At 38.7% G+C, this 19,517-nt stretch overlaps 1 protein-coding gene across 2 annotated transcripts in view; it reads right to left on the minus strand.

Annotated features, from left to right (window-relative positions):
• The window catches only part of TLK2 (tousled like kinase 2), a 62,831-nt gene that overhangs the window by 35,962 nt on the left and 7,352 nt on the right, over nt 1-19,517 (minus strand). For both annotated transcript variants that reach the window (XM_060781159.2, XM_067470079.1), the window contains exons 2-6: nt 14,509-14,591; nt 5,059-5,130; nt 3,943-4,012; nt 1,936-1,979; nt 1,748-1,843 (exon numbers count right to left, since the gene is read on the minus strand). In XM_060781159.2, coding sequence (XP_060637142.1) covers nt 1,748-1,843; nt 1,936-1,979; nt 3,943-4,012; nt 5,059-5,130; nt 14,509-14,589 — 363 coding nt within the window. In that variant the 5' untranslated portion in view covers nt 14,590-14,591. The remainder of the gene's footprint in view (nt 1-1,747; nt 1,844-1,935; nt 1,980-3,942; nt 4,013-5,058; nt 5,131-14,508; nt 14,592-19,517) is intronic.

Consider the following 19,517-nt stretch of genomic DNA (forward strand, 5'->3'; position numbering starts at 1 on the left):
TCAATAAAAGGTTGGCAACCACTGAACTAGATCTAACATTTCTATAACAATAGTTCTTGCTACATCTTATTATAGTCATACTACATTTAATGAAACCTCTGAGAATGAAGCTTCTTTTTACAAAACCTCTCCAATCCCCCCTTTCTCCCCTCGTTTTCTTTGCCTAGCTGCAAGGTATTTTTACAGCACTGAAATACTGAAGATGGAGAAAAAGAGCTGGAAAAACAAACTTTCCATGTCAGGTTTCAGTGGTGTGTCTGTACTAAACGGTACAATAAAAATTTGAGCATTGAAAAGAATGAAATTCTACTCTGAGCCTATACAGGTGGGCGTGCCTATACAGCTGAGCCTATACAGGTGCCTATATAGCTGAGCCTATACAGGTGGGCGTGCCAGCCTAAAACAGGCAAGGTAACAGCATCTAGCTCCAGAACCCATTAAATAGCATATATGAACAGCAAAATAATAATAAAAAGAGAGAGAGAGAGAAAAGGGGAGAGCAATTAAGACTGCCTCACCAGCCAATCCCAGTATGCTAAAAAAAGATCTGTTGAGTATGGACACCAAAACTGAATCACAAGGAAAGCAGATGCTGATAGAAGCATGTGGATATATTTTGGAAGACAACTTCAGATAGTATTTAGGATCAAAATGTCTTTATGAAACATTTAGCTGAAGTGTCTGATTTCACATGCTGTTTGAATAAAACATCTCCTGCAAAATACTGAGCTATTCTTTTTGTGGCGTAGGGACCTATTTCTATTTCTTTCTGTTATGTCTGCCTCTGATATTAATTTTTATGTTAAAGTAATACCCTGTAACACATTTACTGCATTAACAGAGGTACAGCTTTGCAAGCCTATGCCCTTGTGCACTATCGACCACCTAGTTTCACACACGTAGACAGTATTCTCAAATGTGTTTGATAGCAAAGAAAACACATTATGGAAGCTGTAGGCAACAATGGTGTTCCAGAAGCTAATATTTGCTATTATATATTCGAGCTGCTACCTATTTAAAAGGTGCATTCACATTCATAGAGACTTTTGTGTAAGTCAATTTATCCTTTGGGATATCACAAGAAGGGAAGTCTGGGGAGTCTTGATCTCGTCTGGCAAGCGTTGAGATCCAGGTTCTATCACCTCATACTGGAAAACATACACTTTCCCTAGAGCATCTGAACCACTGCTTATGTTTCTAAGCTTTGCTCAGCAGCTAAGAGCCAAAAGCATGTGCTGGAAAAGCAAATACTGTATTTCTTCAATTCTAAGATGCAATTTTTTTCTATATACTACTACTACTACTACTACTACTACTACTACTACTACTACTTTATTTCTATTCCGCCCTATCTCCCTGGAGGGACTCAGGGCGGATTTCAAAGATAAAAGGCAAACATCCAATGTCCGAATATAACAATACATCCATAGTAACAAAATTTAGCAACCCAACATGTAAATGCAAATTATGACTTAACAACTAAAATTAAATTAAAAATGAAGCCTGTTATATCAGACGTATGACAAAACATCAAAATAAACATTTCTAAAAATGGGGTGCATCTTAGAATCGCAATTATCTCTTATGTATTTGTGGTGGTTGTGGTGGTATTGAAATTAGGGTGCATCTTACAATTGATGGTGTCTTAGAATTGAAGAAATACGGTATAAATAAATAAGCAAAGACATTTTAGGATGCAACATTGTTCACACAGAGACCACAGGCTCTCCTTCAGGTAAATGCTTACAGGTAACGGATTGGATAAGGAATGCTGTGGTGATGAGCGTGCAACAGGCGGTACGCTTCTTCCAGGACTCGTTCCTGGACCACTTCCCCCAGCAAACTAGGAAAAGAGATGGGAGAGAAAGTAAATAAATCCTTCTGACTGAATGTACACAAAGAGGTAATCAAATAACTTATTTTCTCTTAGCTTACCTCAAAATAATCACTAATTTTGTGTCCCCTTGCAGTGATTTTGCCTGGAAAAAAACAACAAAGTTACCAGTCATGTCACACTAAAACAATCTCAAATATTTGAATAAGCTAAAGAGTCAAATTATTTGTTCAAAACTGTTTGAAAGGAATTGAAAATTGTTGAGTATGCCTGCTTAATTTAAACGAAGAGTGAGGAAGTCCACCCTATGTGCTTAATCCTCCGATGGCCTTTCCCCAGATTGTCCTAATAAAAATAAAAATCAGGTGATTTTTGATCCCTCAACCCTCCCAAAACACTGCATGCCTTAAAAACAACAAAAAAGGAAGAAAAATCAACCAAAAAAAGAAATGAAAACCAATAGGGCACAACTTCCTATTGTGCAAGTGTGGCTTCCCTCCTTTGTAGTTGCCCACCTGTTTTAGAAGAATCGTACGTCTCAAGGATTCATACACAATAGTATTTTAGACTTCTTTCAGGTAGCACTAATTATAGTCATCATAAAGTATGTGAAATCTACATCATTCATCCCACCTTTAGTGGGGTCTATGAATAGTTTCTGTAGACAAGGATCAGTTTTAAAGGAAGCTCACAGTTCTGAGTGATCTGCCACTTGTTAGTAGGGTACCTTGAAGTGTTTTCCCACTTATTTCAACCTGTTGGAAGAATCTGACAGTTGGATGCATTTACTGCATTTAAAACCTTAAAGACCAATCTCTTTCAGCATGCCCATGAGATAATCTTTAAAGAGAGGAGGATACAAATTAAATATTTGTATTGTAATCATCATAATCTTATCATAGGGGTTTATTAGCAAGATTTGTTCAGGGGGTGTTTGCCATTGCCGTCCTTTGAAAAGAGGACTTGCTCGAAGTCACTTATTGGGTTTCCATGTTTGAAAGAAAGGTTGATGCAGGCAGTCCCCAAGTTATGAACAAGATAGGTTCTGTAAGTTTGTTCTTCCGTTAAATGTGTATGCAAATTGGAATAGTTACATTTTAAGTGTAATTTTATCTCTCTCTCTCTCTCTCTCTCTCGATAGACAGATAGATAGCCTAGGGAAGGGTTAACACCCCTATGGTGTTTGTTTACTTGTCTGTGCCCATTCAGAAGTTTTCATCTTACTTTCTGTCCCTGTGATAACTGGATTTTAAAAATATAGGTTTGTTGCCGAAACAAAGATTGGCGAGAAAGCTTCAGAGGAGACACCTTTTCCTTATGATAACTCTTTCAGGAGTGAATTTCTCTTCAGAGGGGTACATTTCTCTCACTTTCTGTTTTTTCATCCCTGTTCTTAACTATCTGTAAGTTGGATGTTTGTAATTTGGGGACTGCCCCTACTGGATGAATATGGCCCAGACTGTACTTACTTCTAATTTAACATTTTGCACAATGCTGCTTTCGACAAGAGAGGAAAGACTGCTTCATTATATGTTTTCTACATGTACATGCTGAAGGGTATAAATTATCTTGAAAATTACATAACAGATGTGCTATCAGTTCACATTTTGTTGTATGAGTGCTGGAAAGCCAGATACAGAGCATGAAAAGTTATTTTTGGATTCAAACTTTCAGAAATCCTCTGCCAGAGTGTACATTTATTCCAGTTCTGGGACGGGACTGACTGGAATTTCCAGCTTTTCCAAACTCTGAGAAGACCCTAATATGGTATGCACATACAGAGAAAAAAAAGGAAGATGAGTGTCACAATAAGCATACTGCAGGACTAAAATCTTTTTTCTTAAAATGGGGACAACAAAAGTCTCTGGAGGAAAGGTTATTTTTCAAAGTCTAAGAGACCATGTTGCCCAACACTTCCTCTAAGCCAGTGATTCTCAACCTGTGGGTTGCCAGGTAGCCTACAATTCCCAGAAATCCCAGCCAGTTTATCAGCTGTTAGTATTTCTGGGAGTTGAAGACCAAAACATCTGGGGATCCACAGGTTGAGAACCACTGCTCTAAGCAAATGAGACTCAGTACTTTTTGGAAAACCTAATTAGAGAGCCTACCTTGACTAGTTTCAAAGGGTTCTCCTTTCCTCTTCCTGCTGCGCTGGTCATTCTGTTTTTTTTCAGGAGTCTTATAAGGAAGAGGACAAAAAAAAATAATCCCAAATCAATATTTCCCAGAAATCCCAGTATTTCAGAACACTGTTAATAAAAATATGTTTATCTGCAAAGTTTCAACATGTTTTTAAAAAATATTGTTAACAAGAGGCTTCCTCATTTCCCTATTTCTACTCTGGAGCCACTGTCTCTCTCTAACATCAAGTATTACAGCAAAATATTTAATTATATGTACCCAATAGTCTAATGTGTAGGTCTAGAAATTTTAGTCAAAATACCCGCACACAAAAAAATGGACTGGTTTATCCACGGGTCAATGTGAGTATTATACCTAATCTCTTATCAAAAAGGTACTATCCCCTTCTCTGAGTAGGCTGGGAAAAGGTGAGAGTTTGGGCCATCCTTGGGTGAACCTATAAGAAACCCTGACATTCCCACCCCAGCACACACACTTCTATGCTGTGGCTCTGCTTCTAGCTTTTTTTTTTAATGCCTGGAGAGGGAAATGGTATTGATAGCTATTATGATGTGACCTTACCATAGGTCACATCAAAATTCCAAATTTTGGCCCCAACACCTACCCTCGACTTATATATGAAATTGCATAATACACTAGCCAAAACTGTGGCAATATACAAATAGTTCATATCACCAATAAATTATCCAATCATTAAAGAGCTTATTATCACTAATAAAAATTGATAATTTGATTTGCTACAGTGAAGAATTAAGCACACTTCTTTTGTCCTCCTGTAAAGGATCATCTGTTTCATACAGATGCAAGAGTATGACAATCTTGTGGTCTTAACTGTAATCTTGTCTACAATTCAAAATAGCATAAGATGCAAGGTTATGTAACTAATGAAGCAAAAGGTCTGTCAAAGAGTAAGCTTTCCTGTGAACTGGTTTTCACCAGGTGAACAAGTCACACAACTCCACTTAGATTCATTATTTTCTAATGAAAGCAGGAAAATCTCTCTCTCCCATGGTTTCTACTGTATCCTCAAGAAGACAAGCTCAAGATTGTTTAGTTGTCAAGGAAGCTTAAGTCTCAGTTACCTCCAACTCCTTGTCACTTAGAGAACCCACACTGCACAAACTCTGATTGGAAGATTCACTGTTCAAGGGGCCCTGGTACAAAAGGAAAAGAATAAATGTTACCAGCAGGCAAATTATATCCCTTAAAGTAACTACATACATGACAGTATTTATCCACCAGTAAAGCTTTTCTAAAGCTATGTACTGAAAAAGAATCAGCCTATAAGCCCCAGAGATGAACAATTATAGCCCACTTCAGTGCTTTTGCACTTTAATTCTAGATAAAAGTGTCCAGACCTATGCTAGTACATTCTGTCAACATGAAGGAAATCTTTCTGTCACCTCACAAGAATTGGAATTCTCTGTCTTACAATCTCACAGGGATGCAACTATCTTGGGAAAACTATGTACTTTCATCCCTGGACTGTCATGGCAGTAGACATACATTCACATTTGAAAACAGAATTGCATGCATCAAAATATTGTCACATATTATATTCTCAAACTAATTGTTATTTGTACATTCATGGAATGCTTCTTGGCTGTGATCACACAGCAGAGTCCATATTGTAAAAACAAGTTAAATAATCTGAATGCATTAAACATTTAAAATGCCCTCCAGGTTGCATATGAACATTTAGAACATACAGGAGTAGTCTGACCTGAAATCTTTTAGGTCACAATCCGTCTCAGGCCTTTGTAATAATGCCCAAATGCATTATTGAGTTTTAAAACCTTATTTTCAAACAACACCCCAACCTTTACATTATGCATCCAGTCTTATAATGCTTTCTAACTTTCAAAGACCACTGATGATGCAGCCAAGAATGGTTCTGTTTCAAGAAGTTAAAATGCCCAAGTCCCTTTTTGGAACTCATTGCACTGATCCCTGGATAACAACCAACGCTTCTAGTGATGTTTATTGACCAGGGTTGGGGAACCTACAGACCAACTCCTATTATCCCAGAACACTGGCTGAGAGCATCTGGAGGTTCACATGTTCCATATCCCTGGCCTGGATAAAACCATGAATGGCCTCTTCTGTTTATGCAGCCAAGTCCTATCAGATCTTCATTTGAGCCTGTTTGGGCTCCCACGTCTTCTGCAGCACTTCAAGTCTTCAACACTTTTTTCACAATCATTGACAAAATACATTTAAATGATAAGAATATCAACCTGTTAAAATGCACATGGTGGAGAAATTACACTTAGTTTGCATCCAAGGACCAAAGTATTTTCTTATGAAGTCCAAAGAGTCTATTTTTAATACAAAAACTAGACGTTTCTATGAAATTGAATACTACTGACCACTGTTGGTGATGTAACTGTAGGAAAACAAATATGATGCACATTTTGAAAAGAACTTTCCACATTTAATCTTCATAATGAGATGCTATAGTGTTTCAAATGACATGCAGGACAGAGTGTCTAGACCAAAAGCCTTCAACAAGGTAGCAATCTCCCAATGCTGTGCCCTACACTGACACAATCACTGGCATTTTTGGCCACATCTACAGTGCCATATAAAATTCAGATTATCTGGTTTGAAATGGATTAAATTAGTCTACACTGCTATATAATCAAGTTCAAACCAGATAATGTAGATTTTATATGGCAGTGTAGATGAGATCTTTGACGGGGACTCCAGGGAACTATATGCTGGAAAGTCAAATTTGTAGCAACTATCAGTTAAAAATACATTATTTGTTACCAGCTCTATAACTGCATGTGGCAAACGTTAGGTATGAGGAAGTTTACAAATCACCAAGGATATACTCACTAGGCCTGTGCGATCAATAAAAAAAGTTACAATACTCATTACTAAATTAGTGTGGGATTGTTTCTAAAGTGTTTCTAAAACGTTCTTATGGTAACTATAAGGATATAATGAAATGTTTGTTACTTTTATTACTTTTTCGTTATGTAATTGTGCAAGTGGGGAAGCTTCTGAGGCTCCTTTCTCCCTCATTTTAGATCTATCGAGATGAAACTTGCTACAACAGTAGAACACATTTACCACTGTTACCTGCCCCCAAGTTTCAGAACATTTCACACATCCACTAATTTTTGGAATTTTTAAAAAGTTTTTTTATGAACAACATTTAAACAAAACTATAAAAGCTATCTCTTTGAGTTTTTATTTTCAATATGACACAACATAACCAGGGTATCATTCCCCCCAAGTTTCAGAAATATTTGTACATCCACAGATTTTTAGGGAATTTTAACCAACATAAACTTAACTGTCAGGGGTGATTTGAATGCAATATTCCTGCTTCTTGCAGGGGGTTGGACTGGATGGCCCATGAGGTCTCTTCCAACTCTTTGATTCTATGATTCTATTTCATTGGAAGACCCCAGTGGCCATCCAGTCCAACCCCCTTCTGCCAGACAGGAAAAGCACAGTCAACGTACTTTCAATAGATCCAGCCTTTGAAATAATAATAGTCATAACAGGGTTCGTTCAACTCCCAACAATCCCCTTTTATCTCGAAATCCCTTTAGAGAAGGAACACAAAAACATTCATGGAGGAGGAGGAGGAGGAGGCAGTAAGCAGAATTCTGAGAAATGCAGTTTGGGAAGGCAAAGACTCTTGTGCCAGAGAATTCCAAAGGCCCTACCGTAAACTACATTTCTTATAGTTCTGCTCCCTTCCTGCATTAAAGCCTCAATGTGATGGCCTCTGCTTGTCTCTTCCTGGGCTCACCATGTGCTGGAGGGGCTTCTTCCTTGCTCGGCCATTCAGCCAGACATCCTTTCCTCCCACCAGCACCAGGCCCCCCTCGATGCCCATTTGGGAAATAAGTGGGGCTTCTCCCTCCACTCCAGCTTCACCACCGTCCTCAGGGCTCTTTAGGGGAACCAAACCCAGCCCTTTTGAGGGAGAAGTGGTGCCCGAGATGGAGACTTGGATCCATTAACAAGACTTACATAACTCTTCCAAAAGTCATAGGTCAGTGTTTTGAATCTTAACCTTTCTGCATGGGCGCCCTTCGCATTTCTTAATATTGAGTCATATGTACAAATCTTACAAAATAGAAATGGCAAACGAGGCACAAACAAAATTTTGCACAGCCCTAATACTGACACATGAATCAGATCATGCAGGGAAGATGCACCAAGGTTGACAGGACTACTCATCAACATAAATTGCTACGTGTTTCATTACAATCTTACCAAATCGGCATATTCAACGTTACCTTTCCCCAAAATCTTAACTGCTCTGCCTAGAAAGCCTCCATCACCAAAGGCATTGTTTTCCTCAGATTACAGCACATGACATAGTGGACATCTTTAAATACAGCACTACTTCATAGCTGACATTATCTCCACAAAGAGTTGGGAAGAACTGAGAAGTCATTATTTCAGGCTGACCTTGATAGTTTGGAGACTGAAATCTCCTGGGAAGCCAAACTGAAGAAATGTCACAGCACTATATTTAGGGCATATATTTCTAATTGATTGCATGGAAAGTGCAAATAAATTGGCCAAAATAATAATGTTTTGCATCCATCACAGATATTTTTGATAGTATCATCAACCAAAACAAGGAGCCCCTGGTGGCACAGTGGGTTAAATCCCTGTGCCAGCAGGACTGAAGACCAACAAGTCGCAGGTTCGAATCCGGGGAGAGCGCGGATGAGCTCCCTCTATCAGCTCCAGCTCCTCATGAGGGGACATGAGAGAAGCCTCCCACAGGGATGATAAAACACCAAAACAAAACAAAACAAAAAAACCCAACAACAACATCCTGGCATCCCAGATGCAAAAATTTGCAGATGGCAAATTCTTTCACACCAGAAGCGACTTGCAGTTTCTCAAGTCGCTCCTGACACGAGAAAAAAAAATCAACCAAGACACAGTGCCAAGTTTGAAAGGGATATCCAAAATATTACATGTATTGCTTGTGAAATACTGTCATCAATCATAGGATTTGCCTACCCCACAAAATCTAACTTCTTTTAAAGAAGATGTCTGATGAACTTCTCAAATTGGATAAGTTCCTCAGACAACCATTAGAAATACTGACCCAAAAATAGACCTTCTGGACACTACTGGGCTTTATATCTTTAATGCAAATTCTAAAGAATTACTATTTTATCTTATACTGGTCACCTGGGTTTAGCTATGAAATTACTTTTAGTAAAGCATTTATTAGATTTGCACTTTCAAATACATGCTATAAAACAGAACATTGGTTTGATGTAAGAGGAAATTATCTTTCTATCATCAGAGATCTGAGTTATAAGCCACCAGCTGTGGTTGGTAAAACCACAGGAAAGGTAATTTTGCCTCTAGGTATCTGATAACATATTGATAGCAATATGATACTTACCTGTATTATACACAGGTAAAATTTTGATTATATTTCCTTGGGGTTTGTAGAGTAATTGATATAAATGGCTATAACATTCAACAATGTTCCTGTGTGGAGCCAGAATGATTAAATACTTGAAGATAACTGGTTATGTTTGCAGCTTCCTGTCTATCAGGGCCAGACAGCTTTTTAAAAATATAAAGAGCCTTTTTTGTGGGCAGCTATGAACCAAATGAAGACTGAGAAAACAGGATATTGTCATGTCTGCATTTTTCTGCCTGTTCTGGAGTGTTTGTGCCTCTGAAGTGTTTTGTACTAACTTTATAAAACTTGTTAACTTACTGGATGTCTACAGCCTCATTACAAAGACAAAATACTATGTTCTGTAATTTTTATACAATAGCTTGGACATCTTGCATTTATTTATTCCCTTATTGCTATTGCCCTTGTTTGGTGCCAACTACATCCTATTCATTTCTATGATCATAACGATATAATATCTTATGGCTCCCTTACTAAAGTGGAATGCAATAGGAATTTTAAACATTCTGGCAAGGTTATTAGAACAAAGAAACAGAAGTCAAACAAAGACTAACAAATGCCAGTTAAAACACACTTGGGAAATGATGCGCGTGAATAGACAAACAGCAATGAGGTCCCCAGGAGAATTTCGTGCACCCCAAACTCTTATGATGACTGGTGGGTGTATAAACAGCAAAATAACAATAATAATACAAATAAGATGCTGCTCTTGAGTAGTTTTGACACATCGATTTAAGGAACAATTAGTGTCACAACAAAAGGTACTTTTATGTTGATTTGGCTTTGTACTTCGCAGGACAGTAGTGATTGGTGTATGCTGAAATGTAATCCTATATATGTGAAGGGAAGTAAGGCAAGGCTGGCTATTGCTTGCTAATCACAGCTCAGGGAATATTATGAAGCGGGGCTACAGGGGATACAAAAGTGAGGTTTGTTCTGACAGAAGAGTGATAGGGCAAAGATGAGATAGGAAACAACTGTAATGAAGATAGACCAGGCTGCTGGTCAAATAAGTGAATAAGGTTGTGGGAGCTGTGTTCAGGGGTTGATTGATTTTGATGCAACTGTACACATTCAGCCTTCCACATTTGCAGGTTTAACTTTTGCAAATTTGATCAATATGCTTTATTTAGGAACTTCTAACTCCTCCAGCATGATGCTGTAGTCAGGATCCAGTGGATCGTTTGCTGGATGACTTACAAATATCTAGAGACGTATTCACAGAATCATAAAATGGGCCATCCAGTCCAATCCCAACAATGCAGGAAAAGTACAATCAAAGTTCACCGGATAGATGGCCATTCAGCTTTTGTTTAAAACAAAGGCGCTTATACTCCAAGGCAGAGAGTTCCACAGCTGAACAGCTCTTACAGTCAGGAAGTTCTTCCTAATGTTCAGGTGGAACCCATTGTTCCAAGTCCTAGCAGAAAACAAGCATGCCCCCCTCTTTCTTATAATATCATTTCAAATATTTAAACATGTTTCCTCTATTCTTTAGGTCCTTCAGTGTGATCTTTCAGCAGAAGTTATAAATAGAGTCATATTGGAGTACCAAGAGATTCTTAGTGAAAACACTTCTCTAGGCATCTATCCTTCAGCATGATTCTATGGTCAACTTCCTAAGCCAAACAAAAGTGAATGGACCTACTGTATTAATAAGCTTCTACTTCTTTATTATTTTTGCAATTGCAGTTGGCTAGTCCTACTATACTTGATAAAGGGTCTGGTTACACAGTGAGCCCATGGAACAACACATCCAGTAGTCCAAACAGGGAACACCTCAAGGCCCACACACTCAATCCATGAAGGAATTAAGGGGAGCAAGGTGAGTGACAGGAGCCCAAGGGTTGGAATTGCAGGATCAGCCTAGAGAGGGGATGTTGTCACAATACTGTTGTTCTGAATCAACAAATATTTCAACCTGTAATGATCTGGCCATATTCAAAACTTGGATTATTTTCTTCCAATCTTTAAGTGAAGCAACCTAGACTTTTGTTACACTGCTAATTATTAGTTCAAAAGAACCAAGCCAGTGGACCAGCATAAGACATTTCTGTTCCCAATGAAAATAGTATGCATAATTTCTGTTATTGTGATTAATTCCATACAGGCTTACTGTAACCCAGTTTGTTGCAATGCAGGCCACCCCTGAGGATCTTTAATTCCTTGAAACGTGAAATTAAATAGGGTGCAAATGTACTAAAGCCACAAGAGAACCTTTAGAATCATGCCTCCAGGGAATTTTCTTAATTCATCAATGATTCCTATCACATTCAATACACAAACTAAAAATGATTCTTAGATCATTAACTATGCTAAATATAGTTGCATACATAAGCTAGCTTTAGCAAGCATCCCAAAAGTTATGCTGGTTACTAATCAGATAAAGTCTGCAATGCCTTTTAAAAATCAAATTACAACATTTGCACATCACTGACAAATTAATATTGTTAATAGTATCATGGACCAGACGCAGTCTCTTAAATAAGACAAGTTTCAGATTACTTTAATCAGAGTTGATATTTGGCTTAGACACTCAAACTACTTTGGCCAGTCAGCTAAAGAATGTTTATCAGAAGATATAAAAAAGGAATGAAATTCTGAAGAATCACTTTGATTTCTTGGCAACTTTTGACAGCACTGATCACAGTATCATTCTGGAATAGCTGACAGAAAGCGGTTTCTAACAAAATCTTACAGAATTGCAAACGCCAGAAAAACCAGAATGCTGTATTTAGGCGAGTTGGCTGTGGGGAAACTACTTTGCTGGGGCTTTAGTTAGATTTCTATAGCTCTGTTCTGAAGTTGTTTCTGGGCATATCTGTTCATTTTTACTTCTGGATCTCAGAGTCTTCTATCTTATCCCTCATGCTGATAAATAAAACTGCTGAGTGAAGTGATCCAGTGGTTCAAAGTGCAATGTCACCTACATGATGATGACATGCAACTCTAATATTTCTCTTTGTTCAGAAATAGCTAAGGACCTGAATGTAATAGTCAGATATTTGTTCAATGCAAATGACCAGATAAAAGTTATGTAAACTACGATGGGGTGATCTTGGCATATGAAGTTCAACATGCCTTAAAATCTTGGTATCAGACAAAATTATTAATTGCACAGCAATGACCATATATACTTGAGTATAAGCCGGCCCGAATATAAGCCAAGGCACCTAATTTTACCACAAAAACTAGGAAAACAGATTGACTCGAGCATAAGCCAAGAGTGGGAAATGCAGCAGCTACTGGTAAATTTCAAAATAAAAAATAGATACCAAAAAATTAAATTAATTGAGGCACCAGTTGGTTAAATTTTTTGAATATTTACATAAAACTGTAATTTAAGATAAGACTTCCCAACTCTGATTAAACCATTATTCTAACCTTTCTCAATGTAAACGTGTAAATAATAAATTTAATATTAATAATAGTAATAGAGTAAAATGATAAATGTAATAATAATAACAACAGACTAAAATAATAAATAACTTTGACTCAAGTATAAACCGAGGGGGGACTTTTTCAGCTTAAAAAAGGGCTGAAAAACTAGGCTTATAGTCGAGTATATACAGTAATAGAGAAGACTTTCCAATAATAGTGTCCTACACATGGATCATCTTTTCAGCACTAGGTTAAGACTTTGCTTTCCTAGTAGGATCCATTTAGCATAGAAGGTATTATGACAGTTTTATATTGGTTTTTGTATTGCAATTTAGATTTAGCATGAGAGTATACTATTGCCTTGTTTTAAAACATTTAACTCCCACATGTCATGTTTTTGAAGTTTCTACTTTCAAGTGCTTTATCGGCCATTTAAGCAAGTTTGTTTTCCTACCTCACTTCTCAATTTGTAAAATAGGTAGTCAATGTTTTGCAACCTTATAATTTGCTACCCACGTCAAAGAAGCAGTAATCACAATGATGAGAACATAGGTAGCACACAATTTTTCTTCTAAATTCAGAGCTAGCAGAAGTGCTTCTTGCTGCGGTCTGTATTTCCTAGATTATAAAATCACAAGAATTTAAAATTACAATGAAAGACAAATCAACCACTTGTATCTTTGGAAATATGGCTTCCAAATCTTGATCTCTCAAAAGGCAACTATAGATTTTAAAGTTCAACATACCACACATCCTTCAGACATAACTATTGTATGCTTTATTCATGATAAACATGCTTGAAAAATTCTAATCCCTCTTAGACAATAGAGGTCAATACACAAATAATTACATTTCACCCTACCTAGCACAAATATGTCATTTTTTGTCCAGTCTCAGCTGTATACTATATCCTAAAAACAACTGCAAAATAAATAAAGAGTACTGCTATATCAGGTTCTACTATTTTTAGATATATTGGAAATGTTTATTCACAAATACATATATTTTTGTAAACTGTTAAAACACTGTGCAGAATTACAAAGAAAATATGAATGTGATTATGATCATGACAAACACAATTAAGTGAATGAATTGAATATAATCAAATACAGGAGAATACGGATAGAAAATGAAAGTTAAGGGAGGTGGGAACTCTGGAATGCGAAACCAAAATGTAATATACCAAGAAAAATAAAAAGAAAATTAAAAAAAATGGGCCCATAATTTTTTATTTTCTTTTAAGAGATGAAAAAGCAGGATATAAATAAATTAATAAAATAACTTCAAACCATCAAGAGAATGCAAAGAAGTGCTGAACTGTATTCAATGTGAAATACACAAATGAATCTTAGCTATTAAAATCTAATTGATTAGAACATAAACTACAGGAATTTTAAGATTATGTAACTTTTCAACCAAGTTGAACACTCAGTTGAGTGAAAGAACCCCATCAATTTCCACTGCTCATAAACCATGCATATTGTGCATGAAATCCCAAGACAACTCTGGAGGTAATAAAATTTCTATTATTTCAACAGAATATCTTGTTTCTGATAGAACAAAGAACAAAAGCTGCTTCAGCAACATTTTGCTCTATAACAAGCAAGACTTAAAATGACACCAAGACACATGCTAAAATTCGAACAGCCCCCTCAGAAATCGAATAAAATGTTACTAATTAAACACAATGTGGGAGTGTGTTTAATCATATAGCTGCACTCCTACTCACCTTTGCGACACCTGCTCCAGTGAATCTGGCTTCCAACAGTTCTTGCCGTCGTGGGTCCAGGCTGTGCAATTCTTCCATCATATCTGATCATTATGAATACAGAAATATATAAGAACACCCAATTCCTACAACAGGTAAGGATTAGAGATTACTGAAATACTGCTGAAATCTAAATATCTAAAAAAAATACAAAATAGCCTTAGTCTATGACACACAGTTTATATAACACCACAAACTGCCATTTTAGGGTACATTCATCTTTGGAACTGTCAGCATCAAGCTAATATTTGGATTTTTGCACTATCAGCTCTTTGTTAACATTTGGTACTTACAACAGGTGTTTTCAAAATCTTCTTTTCTCCATTACCAAAAGACTGTAGGGCCAGCGCCCTAAACATAATGTTATCAAGAAGGAAGATAATTGTAAAGTTCTTTAGGTTCTCAGAACATGTTGGATCTCTTCTATTATTTCAGGTAAGCAACTTTTTATTTCAATTTTGTTTTGTTTTCTCTGCAATTTTTTGCCTCCAGTTCTTCCTAATAAAGTCAGTATGGATTAACTTTTTAATGTGAACACTTTGTAAACAATGTACTCCAATAATTTTTGTGTTTTGTTACAATGTTTTTTAAATGTGATGTCATATTTTTATTTCCTGCTAAGACTTCAAGAACCATTAGATTTTAATAGTGGATTTCTGCTTTCAAAACAAATGGTGCAGGATAGTTTAATTATTGTAATATTAAGCATTTCAGTTCTGTAGAACACACATAATTGATGAAGAAAATGGGTATACTGAATTTATTTTTGAAGCACCTGTTTGACACCAACACGTTAATCTTTTTTTTAAAGGTCTTTTCAAAAAACTAAGCAGCACCTAGAATGACTCCTAATCGAATCATTAACACATTTCCCCTGGGAAGTTCAAAGTTGCCAGTCGATTTTCAATCATTAATCACATTTTGCATCAACTGTAAATGGGAAACGTGACTAAAAACTGGCCTTTTCCATCAAGATAAAATATTAGAAAACTATTATTTTGAGACTACTAAAACTCTAGGTCAGTGGTTCTCAACCTGTGGATCCCCGGGTGTTTTGGCCTACAACTCTACCAGCTGTTAGGATTTCTGGGAATTGATGGCCAAAACATCTGGGGACCCACCGGTTGAGAACCACTGCTCTAGGTCTTCTAGCTTTCCTCAGCAGTACTGCCTAACCTTGCAGTTCACTGACATGCCATTTTTTACTTTATAATTTCTACCAATGTACCAGCCAATCTTCTGCAAATAAGAGGTTAGATGGGCATCTGTCAGGAGTATTTTAACTGGAGATTTGTACATGACAGAGACTGGGCTAGACATTCCAGGCAGTCATTTCTAACTCTGAGACTCTACGGTTTTATGACTTTTCCCACACCTCTCAATAAACTAAACACCTCTGACATCATTTACTCAGAAACCAAAGGAAATCAAATGGTCAAGTTCCTCCATTAGCCTGTACACACATATTTCGAGCATGTACTGATACAAGCACACATGCCCTAAATATGAAGCCAATAGGAACTGGACATGCATAGTGCTGTAACAGACACTGAATAAAAATCGGCAGGTACGATGTTATGAAAATCCACCCTGGAAATGTACTGTTGCTGTTGAAACTCCAAACAAAAAACAAATGACAGCAAGCACCCAGAATGAACTCAAGTCTAATCTGTATCAAACAGAATATAACCCAACTAGTAACGAGACTGAAGGATCATTCAAACATTTTAAAACTTCTACCTTATTTTCAAAACACAAGAAAGTATATGTTTCCAGACAAAAATGTTCACCGTTTTAAACACAATATATCTGTTTCAAGAGTCAGTGTGGTATAGTGGTTTGCGTGTTGGCCTAGGAAATGGGAAGACTAGGTTTTGAATTCTCGCCCAGCCATGGCGAGAATTCAAAGTCACATTATCTTAGCCTAAGAAGAATCCAGGGATAACACTCCTCTGAATAAAACCTACCAAGAAAACCATGCAATAGGTTCACTTTAGCGTAGCCAAAAGTCAGAAATAACTTGTAGGAACACAATATCTGTTCCATTCTATCGTCCACCATATATAGCCACCTTCCTCAAATAATACTATCTTGAACACATAAATAAAATATGAATGGATAACAAAGGGAGATTTATTGTTTTCTTCTCTGTTCCCTCTAGTGAATAATAATCCAGACAAATCTCCCAGGAGCCTGTTTTCTCATATGTACTGACAAACACCGAAGCAGAACTATGACAAAAAAGGGAGAAGGAAATACCATACCCAGAACTGTTGAGTAGTCTGTATTCATCTTTGAACTTATTTTCAAAAGGGTAGAATTCCAAAGTACACTGGGCCCAATGATTCATATATTCCCAAAAGCATTGTTCCCAACAGTGTTTGTTCCACTTTTATTTCTCCCAAGTTGAAGATAAAAGAGTTGAGTCAGTTTGCTTCTAGTACATTCTTATAAGGAATATTCCTGAAGGGCAGAAAATGCCCTTTAGAAAGAGGGGGAATAAACAGGTGCTGACATCATAGCAATTGTTCTGCTTGCTCTCCATTCTTCCACCATCATCAGTCTTCCTTTAGAAGACTGCTGCAGAAGAAATGACATCAGCAGTTTTTTAAAAAAAGTTACAAACATTTTGGGATCAGTGAATACTAGAAATTTTGCGGGACAGTCATGGATATTCTTGGAGAGTTGGTGTAGGAGCTCTTTCTGGCTCATTCACAAAATGGTGCCACCTTCTATTTCTCAGAAGCCAGATAGTAAAGCTAACAGATTTTTAAAAATGCCCCAAAATCTAAATATGAGGCAGCTGTGGTGTCCAAGTCCTAAATCTAACTGCTAATTCCAAATTGAGCAGAACTCCTGAACCAATGATTTACCTAAGTAGTGTACTATCTTGTCATTCAGTAATCAATTATTCTGATCTACTCTAGTTGACCCTAGTAACTGGATTTAGTCTTGAACAGCAACATTTATAAGTTGCTTACCTGTAACTGTAGTTTCCTGAGTAGTCACCTGCGAATGCATACATTTGACAGTTAGCTCCAGTTAGCTCCAGGCCACGCCCACCCTCCCCTGGTATAAATGGCCTGTGGGCGGGGCCAGCCGGCAGTTCTCTTCTGCCGCAAAACATCTGGAAGGCGCGACATGACACCTGAGGGGAGGAAGGGTGGGTATGTACGCATTTGCAGGTGACTACTCAGGAAATGCCTTTGTTGGGAATAAGGTTGCCATGTAAACCTGCTCATCGGAGGGGAACATGGGATCGTCTACATGCTCTGGTGCCTTTGGAGCGGGTAGATCTAATGCCTTAATCATTTTCCCTATAAGTACATTAAATTTATTGATCTCAGTAGATTGTATAAGGGAAGTGGCATCATTGTCCCCTTGACAGAGATAATCAGGCACATCAGACTCCTCCGATGAACTGTCCATGTGCATGCGTACTTGTTCAACTACCTCAACTTGAGAAGCCGAGTCAGGAACTCGAGGGGTTGAATCACCTTGCGCATGAGTAGATGCAGGTTCATCACAGTGTATATCACTGATGGATGCCGGTGGCACACTTATTGGCAGTGAAGTGGTCATCTCAGCGTTCTGAGCATTTATGGCATGCCGTAAAGGAGCCATCTCCGCTGGCGAAGATGCAGTTTGGCTTTGAATGTCTAGCACCTTGTGAGCCACATATTGTGGTCTGGCACTAGTAGCCGCTGATGTGGAAGGGCCCTGTACATCGGCAGGATGTACATCCAATCCAGGGTCCCCCACTCTCCGGTGTTGTGGATATCTTTGTCTGTCCCCAGCAGGGTCAGGAGTTTGCATGGTTAACATGTCCCTCCTGGCAGCAGCCTGGAAGCGGGTAGCAACCCATTGGAGGGCGGCCCCAATAAGGCGGATAAGGATAAAAGTCACGCCTATGACGTTTATTCTGCCTTGATCGCCTCGAAGGAGGAGAGAGGGAGCATGAGGATGATGAAGATGACCATGTTGACGATGATGATGATGAGGCATAGGGGGAATGCCCATGGCCCCCATGCCTTGAAGCCGCTCGATATCGGCGGCGGTGAGAACTTGAGCTGCGCCTCGAAGGAGATCTGGAGCGTCTAGGGCGCTTGCTCCCTCTCCTTGAAGCGCACCTCGGCGAGAGCCTTTCAGTAAAATCAGAAGCCACTACTGGCGTTAAGCCCTCTGGATTGAGAGGCGGAGCTCCATCCCTTAGGGGAGGAGCCATGCTCGACTGCCTCTCTCCTTCATTCGCCTCAATACCAGCAGGCGGAGTCTCGCTTGCGCGTCCCACCTCCTCAGCCGGCGCAAGAATGGTAGGTTGGGCTGCGCTTACGCGCCCCGCCCCCTCGCCGAGCTCGACCTCGGCGGCAGTGGAAGGAGGAGCAGGCAAAGAGCCCTCTGCCGCAAGCGCCTCTCTTCGCGCATCAACTACTGTCGAAGGCCGTATTTGGAGTGATTCAGCTCCGGAGGTTGAGGGGCCCACACCCACCGAGGGTGGGGGCTGATTAGGCACGAGAATCGGCATCAGAGGGGTGAGTTTAGCCGATCTCGGCTCTCCCTTGCGTCTCTCCTGTATTGGTGTAGCATTGGAGATTTTGATGGCCGACAGGGGGAGCACTTCGCCCTTCTCCCTCGGTCTCGAAGCGGCCTCAGTAGCATGACAGGCGGTTAACGAGCTGCCCGTTGCCCCAGCAACGGCCGTTTTTTTGTTGACTGTTGAGCGGCCATCTTGAGCCCCTTTGTCTTTGGGCTTCTTCAGCTTCTTTTCAGGTGCTGTTGCGGCTCCCGCAAGCGGTAGGTCAATATTAATTGGATCAGTTGATGGTATAAGGGCCCTTTTGTAAAGAGCTGCTTTTAATCTCAAAATCCTGTTTTTTCTGGTCTGCGGAGTGAAGGACTGGCAGACAGAACAGGATTGATATAAATGGGCCTCGCCCAAACAAGCGAGGCAAAGATCATGCCCATCATTA

The sequence above is a fragment of the Anolis sagrei genome, chromosome 6 (genome assembly GCF_037176765.1).
Source record: "Anolis sagrei isolate rAnoSag1 chromosome 6, rAnoSag1.mat, whole genome shotgun sequence".
Lineage (NCBI taxonomy): Eukaryota > Metazoa > Chordata > Lepidosauria > Squamata > Dactyloidae > Anolis > Anolis sagrei.